The sequence below is a fragment of the Palaemon carinicauda genome, chromosome 30 (genome assembly GCF_036898095.1).
Source record: "Palaemon carinicauda isolate YSFRI2023 chromosome 30, ASM3689809v2, whole genome shotgun sequence".
Lineage (NCBI taxonomy): Eukaryota > Metazoa > Arthropoda > Malacostraca > Decapoda > Palaemonidae > Palaemon > Palaemon carinicauda.
This window is the reverse complement of record NC_090754.1, coordinates 36,802,840-36,811,568: the sequence shown is the minus strand read 5'-3', so window position 1 is coordinate 36,811,568 and position 8,729 is coordinate 36,802,840. Positions and strand designations below refer to the sequence as shown.

The 8,729-nt window shown below is 31.3% G+C and overlaps 2 protein-coding genes across 2 annotated transcripts in view; both read left to right on the top strand.

Moving 5' to 3' along the window:
• LOC137623709 (pro-resilin-like) overlaps positions 1-955 on the top strand; it is a 1,551-nt gene extending 596 nt beyond the window's left edge. Inside the window, exons 2-3 of the mRNA XM_068354534.1 lie at positions 51-125; positions 525-955. Coding sequence (XP_068210635.1) covers positions 51-125; positions 525-878 — 429 coding nt within the window. The 3' untranslated portion in view covers positions 879-955. The remainder of the gene's footprint in view (positions 1-50; positions 126-524) is intronic.
• Positions 956-2,609: 1,654 nt separating this feature from the next.
• On the top strand, positions 2,610-7,746 carry LOC137623461 (pupal cuticle protein Edg-84A-like). Its single transcript, XM_068354295.1, has 4 exons — positions 2,610-2,669; positions 2,791-2,895; positions 6,766-6,840; positions 7,316-7,746. The coding sequence occupies exons 1-4, from the start codon at positions 2,610-2,612 to the stop codon at positions 7,667-7,669; spliced, it is 594 nt and encodes a 197-aa protein (XP_068210396.1). The 3' UTR covers positions 7,670-7,746.
• Positions 7,747-8,729: the final 983 nt, after the last annotated feature.

Below are 8,729 nucleotides of genomic sequence, written 5' to 3'. Positions count from 1 at the left end.
TTCTCTTCGCTACTTTACACATTATTCAACTTAAAATCTCTTTTTTCCAGGTTCTCATCTTCTTCGGTCTTGTGGCTTTGGCCGTCGCTGACAAGCGTCCATCATTCTCCTACGGAGTCCCAGATGTAAGTCTCTTTTCATTTATCATCGTTTTTGTCATCCATGTAACTCTTTCATATGCTATTTTATTTAACAGACTTTTCCATCAGATATACTGAATATACAAGAAACTAAATCACCCATAGAGAAAAATATGCTGTCATTTTTTTTTCTTTTACATTTGGGGGGTGGAGATCGGTCATTTATGAATAGAAAATTACCATAATCTATTTTTCTTTAACTGCTGTTCATGGAAAGTGTGCTTTTTTTTTTAGTAGGGCGAAAGGTATAAGACATTAACAGATAGCAGATTTCTATCATTTGTAAATGATATCAAATAAAAATCTATTACTGCTAAACATGATTTTTTTTTCTTTTTTTTTAATAATTGATTTTCCAAATCACTCATTGTTTTCCTTCTTCAGTCATCCTCAAGGTCTGAGGAATCCTTCGAGTCCACAGAAGCCAAATACAACTTCAACTGGGATGTAAACGACGACTCCTCTAGCAACGAATTCGGACACCAGGAAGCCCGCGACGGCGAAGACACTCAAGGATCCTACTACGTCCACCTCCCCGACGGTCGCCTCCAGAAGGTGTCCTTCCACGTTGATGGCGACGACGGATACATCGCTGAAGTCACCTACTCCGGTGAGGCTCAGTTCCCCGAATCCTCCGAATCCGAATCTTCCGAATCTGTTGAGTCCGCTGAGGTCCCCAGATATGCTCCCCCTCCAAGGAGATCTTATTTCGCTCCTGACTCCAACGAATCCAAGTAAATCAGAGATTTCTGATGTATTTAATATTTAACTATGTATTGCTTTTGGTAATTAAAGTATTTATTTGATTATGAAAATGAATGTGTTTCTCCTTACACGCTTTTGCTGGTGTCTATATTCTCTTTATGAGCTTCTGAATATAGACATGAAATAATAATTTTGGATCTAGGACTAAACAACAATCACATTGGAAAATAGAATGGAATTTTCAGTTACGATATGTGAATATTCCCAGCTATTCCATGTGATTACCTTTTACAAAATTAGATAGAAAAAAACGAGTAAGAGAATATGTTACAAGGAATTACCTGGCGTACAATTTTAGAACTTTTATGCAAATTGGTGCTATCACAATGACCTGACCACTGTAATCGTAAAAATATTTGGAAAATATTTAGAAAATATTTAGAAAATAAAAAAGTAATGAGGAAAATGAAGAAATGGGAATGGCTTCACTTTGTAAATTCTATTAGTTCTTTAATTTATGTATTGTAACAAAAATATCAAGATGATTCAAAGCTTTAGTATTGAAAAGAATAATCAATTAAAAACACGTCCATGGAGTAAAAATTTTAAATATAATTATTGCCCAATTTAGAATATTGTCGGAAAATCGGAAAATGGATAAATGGTGACGTAAATAGAATTCGAATCCTGTTGTTCAAAGATTTATGATATTTTAGGTTCGAAGTATTCCTGCCGGTTCATAATTTTCTTAGAGATATAGTAATCATATCAGGCAAACGCCAAAATGAATTATTCTAGTTTCACTTAGGAAAATACCTTTGATCACCTTACTAAAAGGTCAATATCAAAACATTAAACACTGTAAGTAAAATTCGACAATGACTTCAATGAAACATATACATACATACAAAAACACGCAAACACACACACACACATATACTGTATATGTATATATATATATATATATATATATATATATATATATATATATATATATATATATATAAATAAATAAATAAATATATATATATATATATATATATATATATATATATATATATATATATATATATATGCATATATGTATGTATATATTTATATATAATATATATGTATATATATAAATATATATATATATATATATATATATATATATATATATATATATATATATGTATGTATATATATATTATATATATATACATACATATATATATATATATATATATATATATATATATATATATATATATATATATATATATACATACATATAATTCAAATTTTTGTAGCTTTTTTCATTTTGTTTTCTTTATCAGTAACCTATCAACCTTTAGTCAACTTATAATAAATAGAAATAAATCATGAAACTACAATTTTAGACGGTTTGTTTAACACATTAAAAGAAAGTCAAAGCTTGTTCTGTATTGTAAAAAAAAGATCTCAATTATCATTTATATGAATTCATTTTCATTCTTATATCGCCTATTTAGAAACTGCGTACACCTACATACAACGCCATCTAGGTTTTCAAGAATACCTTGGCACTGCATTTCCTTCTCTCGATAGTCCTTGGCTTTAAAAGGAAAGTATATTCACTATGAAATTTTCACCATATGTTTAGTGTAGATTTAACCCTCAATAGCATTTATTATAGCTACATTCAAGAATCGTATTTGTATTAATTATAAATACTTGATTAGACTATCTGAATATATACTTTGTGTTCTCATTGAAAACACAACAAAGCTATATCCACAGTCAATGATAAATGATAATGATAAAGTGTCTTATAACCAAACTGATCGCTGTGAAAAATACCTAGTGGGTTTTGTTTAAAAAATAAAAAAGAGAAAAAAACTTTATTTAGGCCATTTTAAGGTGGTTATGATATGTATCATTCAAGAAGTTTAAGAAATCACTGAAATATAGATTGATGTAAAAGAGAGGCTTTATATCCTGTCAAGAAAAAGGCGTGTCTTTGAACTCGGTGTCCTTGACATTCACCCGGAAACCTTGTGAGCCTTGCAAAGAAAACGATCTAGTAAAGGTAAGTAATATTAAGTTTACAAATAATCTCCTTCATATGATTATATAGGCAATATCTTTTATATTCATATGCGCCACTTTGTCATATCAATGATGGATATGCTGAATATTTCACTTTCAATTTCAATATTTTAAATTTTTTCCATTAAGCGAACACATTTGCTGTTAAATTTCCTTCTTCTACAATACTACTAACACATTTAATGAAATTAAGGCTATAATAAGGTTTAAGAGAGACAGGGTGGTGACTCTTAAAAGGAATACTCGACACGAGAGAAGAACATGAATAAAAAAGAAAAAAAGATGAAACCAAAAATAAGGTAAAATTGAAAGATATTGAAGTGAAAATATTGTGAACGGAAAATATCTCAAATCTCAATTCCTGTGAGAATGAAAAAAAGTTCATAGGATGTGAATATAAAGAAATTTGCTCAATTCTCAAGTAGTAATTTCATAAAGACGGCAATTGAAAAACTTACTATAATCCTGCCTTGCGCAATGAGGAACGAGGAATAAGCCCTAATTCTGGTAAGTTTGTCATGCTCAAATAAGATCAGTTTTTACAGATAACTGATATTAAGTAGCATTTAGTCATCTACCACTTGAGTGAGTGTAGTTTCTATTTTCTACATTGTAAATATCTTTATTTATTATAAACGTTATTTGTCAAAGTGTTCTTATCAATTTGGGCTTGTAGTCACGATTTGAGTATGCAAAGAGCGAATGTTTAATTTCCAAGGAACAAGTTCCATATATATTTCTTTTAAAGATGGAGGTTTTATTTTGACCTTATCAAAAACGGCTGTTTAAGCAAAAAAAAAAAAAAAAAAAAAAAAAAGAAAAAAAAAAACATTATAAAGAAATATAGATCTACATTGGTTATGACATTGTTGAAAACGTCAGATGGCCCATTAAGAAGACCTGGTTGAACAATTCAAGATAAACAGAGTTTTTTTTTTTTTTTTTTTTTTTTTTTAATTCGTAATAAACTTAATTTAGTTAAGCATAGGTGAAACATCTCTGAAAAAAGCGTAAATATATGAAATAAATCAATAATCAAACCCTATTTGAGGCAGTAACTTTATCATAATAATAATAATAATAATAATAATAATAATAATAATAATAAATAATAATGAAACCTGTCTGTGGTTTTCTGAGATCCCGTTCGATTCCAGACCACTCTCGTCTAGTTTAGTTAACCCAGTGTTAATAACCTCAACCTCTGGGACGTTACTTATCATCACACCAAGGTATCTTTGATCTCCTTGCTAGACAGCAGCATTTCTGAACATGAATCTCGTAACATAGACTAATTCTGTTACACATAAAAGAGACGTCTTTATGTACATATACATAAATACATAAATGTGTATGCGTGTATGTATATATATATATATATATATATATATATATATATATATATATATATATATATATATATATATATATATACATATTATTTACATACACACACGGTTTACATACACACACACGCACATATATATATATATATATATATATATATATATATATATATATATATATATATATATATATATATATATATATATATATATATATATTTATAATATGAATTACACAATAGCATTAAATCGTATTACCTGCGCTCACTAAATCTCTTAATAAAGATCTAAACAAAATTAGTGTTTAGTGCGAATTATGATGAGTGAAATTAAACCGTAATAAATCTCAAAGCATAATTATTAGTAATTTTATAACATTACTCCAACCTTCCACAGCCTTTTTGTTTAATGAAAAACTTTCTTTAGCTACAAACAGATCATTGAAAAATCTAGGTACCGTTCATGTTTGTAAAATCACTTTGGTCAAATATACACGATCTGTCACATCATAAATTGCATCAAAAACGGTATTGTAAGAATTATTTATTTTAGCTCCGGTCATCTTCATTAGATATTCTAATATTTTTAATGTATTTGAATATTTCTCTCCTGGCTATTTTTAGAAACACGAAATTGTTGGACAAAGCTTCGTTTTGCTATTGATCTGTGGAAACATATCTCGGTCCAGACACTATACACTCAGGCTTTACAAATATAATCGATTTTGGTCCTATTTCCCCATCCAATTTGGAGTTCTAGATATACAATTAAATCTGGCCTTTTACTTCGTGAGGCTCAGTGAGAGAAAGTGCTTGTGATATGATCTCATATTCATGAGGTTGAATTAATAGAAATCCAATTGTTCAAAGTTGAAAGAAGTTTTTCTATTACTTATTCCTTTAGATTTGTCGTCTATAGTTTTTTGTATTCAATAATTTATCTGATTAAAAATGAGACTATAAGAAAGATTACTCAGGTGCCATAAGTGAATGAAATCATAATGAAGGATAGATGGAGATGGCTTGGACATGCTCTTCGAACTCCCCGAGAGAGATTAGTTCACCAATCATTTAACTGCGCTCCACTAAGTACGAGAAGAGTTGGAAGACCCAGCCCCACATGGCTGTGGACAATGAAGCGTGAAGCAGATGATGATGAATGGAGAAGTATTCAATTAAAAGCTTAACATAGAGACGACTGGCGAAGTCTAATCGAGGCCCTTTGCATCAATAGGCGTAGGAGGAGATGATGATGAATAACTTATCTATCAACGGTGTTTGAGACACGCCCTTTTTAGCGGGCAACCGGAGGCTTTCCTCATTGAATTTCGGGGTCAGAACATCTTCGCTTAGGAAGTTAGGAAACGTTAAGGGAGATGTGAGAGTAAGAAAGAAAGAAATAAAAACAAGTTGATCTTGAGGGGGCGGAAGTATTTCGTCGGTTACCCGATTTTGAGCCATATAAAAGGAGGCTGGCTATGGACTTCATTATTCAGTTCGCTGGGAACAACACAAACAGACAACATGAATGCCAAGGTATGGTATTCGCTCAGTTGGTTTTATCTGAAGTTTTGAAACGTTGTTTCATAGTATTGTTTAGTTATTCAGAAAACATTTTATTAGCTTAAAGAAATATACTGCTTGGTCTCTGAGACGTTGTTTACAGATACCCGGTATGTGGATTAAGAAGATGTTAAACGTTAAAAAATCCAAAAGACTTTTAAACAAATACCTTTGGGTATATTAACTAATTCAATTTATTTAATTACTCTTTCACATATCCTGATTTCCTATATCTCTTTCCTGAGTACAATCGAACATGAATAGGTTTTTTTTTCTTTTTTTTTCTTATGGTTGCATATGTTCAGTGTAGTAATAATCGTGTTTGTGAAATCTTAAATTATATAGTTTTTCTCTCCTTGCATTTCTCTCTTGATTATATTACCCGTATCTAGTCTGCACATCTTTCTCTTCTTTGTCTGCATCTTTTCCCACTTTTATGTGGGTCGATGTTTCTGGCCAGCTTTCTCCATCTACCTCTGTCCCACTCTTCGTCACCGGTTAATCCCTTTGATCGAAGGTCATCCTTGATACAGTCCATCCACCTAATTTTGGTCTCCCTCTCCTTCTCCTTCCCTGTACCTCCATTTCCATCACTCCTCCCAATATACTGTTCATCTCTTCTCATGACAAGACCATATCACCTCAGTCTTCCTTGGATCTTATCTGATAGTTCTCTAACTCCTGTGGTACCCCTAATTACCTCATTCCGTATCTTATCTCTTCTTGTCACCCCACACATCCATCTCAACATTCTCATCTGCCACATCCACCTTCTTCTCTTCTGTCTTCTTTATTGCCCACGTCTCCACTTCATACATCATTGCCGGCCTCACATCTGTCCTGTGTACTTTACCTTTCAACTTAACCGCTTTTTTCTTGTCGCATAGTACTCCACGCACTTCTTTATGTTTTGTGTTACTTAAACTCTCTCTTTTTTCCCAGGTTCTCATCTTCTTCGGTCTAGTGGCTTTGGCCGTCGCTGACAAGCGTCCATCATTCTCCTACGGAGTCCCAGATGTAAGTCTCTTTTCATTTATCATCGTTATTGATATCCTTGTAACTTTTACATATGATTTTGTGTTTAAGAGTTTATTTTTAATAATCTCCCTTCAAGAAATATACTGAATATATAAGAAATTAAATCACTCGTATGCACAAATATACTATCTTAATTTTTTTTCTACTTGGGGGGGGGGGGGGTTGGGGGTTGGGGATAGGATATTAGTGGATAGAATAATACCATAAGTTACAGTTGATATTCTTCTTGAAAAAAATTTTCTTTTACAAAAATTCATGAAGTTTGCTTTATTTATTTGGTGGGGGGCGGCGGAGGGTGGCCGATAGGTATAAAACATTAATGGATAGAAAATTACTGTAATTTGCAATTGATGTTAGACTTCAAAAAAAAAAAAAGAAAAAAAAATTCTATTACAGCTAAGCTAATCTTTTATATAATTAATTTTCCGAATCACTCATCATTTTTCTCTTTCAGTCATCCTCAAGATCTGAGGAATCCTTCGAGTCCACTGAAGCCAAGTACAACTTCAACTGGGATGTAAACGACGACTCCTCCAGCAACGAATTCGGACACCAGGAAGCCCGCGACGGCGAAGACACTAAGGGATCCTACTACGTCCACCTCCCCGACGGTCGCCTCCAGAAGGTGTCCTTCCACGTTGATGGCGACGACGGATACATCGCTGAAGTCACCTACTCCGGTGAGGCTCAGTTCCCCGAATCCTCCGAATCCGAATCTTCCGAATCTGTTGAGTCCGCTGAGGTCCCCAGATATGCTCCCCCTCCAAGGAGATCCTATTTCGCCCCTGACTCCAACGAATCCAAGTAAATCAGAGATTTCTGATGTATTTAATATTTAATTATGTATTGCTTGTGGTAATTAAAGTATTTATTTGATTATGAAAATGAATGTGTTTCTCCTTACATGCCTTTGCTGGTCTCAATTATTTTTATGAGGTTCTGAATATAGAGATGAACTCAAAATTTTGCATCTAGGATTAAACAACAATCACATTGGAAAATAGATTGGAATTTTGAGTCATGAAATTTTAATATTTTCAGCTATTTCCGATGATTACCTTTTACAAAATTATATATATAAAAAAGAAAATGTTACAAGAATTACCTGGTATAAAATCTTAGAATTTTTTACGACGCAATCAGAATGACCTGACCAGTCTACTTAGACAAACATTTAAAAAAAAAATTGTTGGCAAAATGAAAAAAAAATGCGAATGGCTTTATTTTGTATATTCTATCAATTCTTTCAGTTGTTTATTGTAACAAAAATATTAAGGCGATTCATAACTTTAGTATTGAAAAGAATAATCACTTGGAAACACGACCATGGAATCAAAATTTTAAATATGATTATCGCCCAACTAAGAATATTGTCGTAAAATCGTAAAGTGATTAGATAGTGACGTAAGTAAAATTTGAATCCTGTTGCTTAATGAATTATAATGTTTTAGATTCGATGCATTTCTGCCAATCCACAATTTTTTTAGAGATATAGTAATCAAATCAGGCAAACGCCAAGATAAATTATTCTAGTTTCACATAGGAAAATACCTTTGAACACCTTACTAAAAAGTCAATATCAAAACACAAAATGCTGTAAGTGAAACTCGACAAAGATTTTAATGAAACATATACATACATACAAACACACACACACACACACACACACACACACACATATATATATATATATATATATATATATATATATATATATATATATATATATATAAATATATATATATATATAATATATATATATATATATATATATATATATATATATATATATATATATATATATATATATATATATATATAATATATGTTATTCAAAAGATTGCAGCCTTTTCATTTTGTTTTCTTTA

Excerpts from the sequence above, each read along its gene's own strand:
- LOC137623461 (XM_068354295.1), top strand. The coding sequence starts at position 2,610 with ATGATAAATGATAATGATAAAGTGTCTTATAACCAAACTGATCGCTGT. Across the intron at positions 2,896-6,765 it reads AAGAAAACGATCTAGTAAAG|GTTCTCATCTTCTTCGGTCT; the intron begins GTAAGTAATATT and ends CTTTTTTCCCAG. Across the intron at positions 6,841-7,315 it reads TCTCCTACGGAGTCCCAGAT|TCATCCTCAAGATCTGAGGA; the intron begins GTAAGTCTCTTT and ends TTTCTCTTTCAG.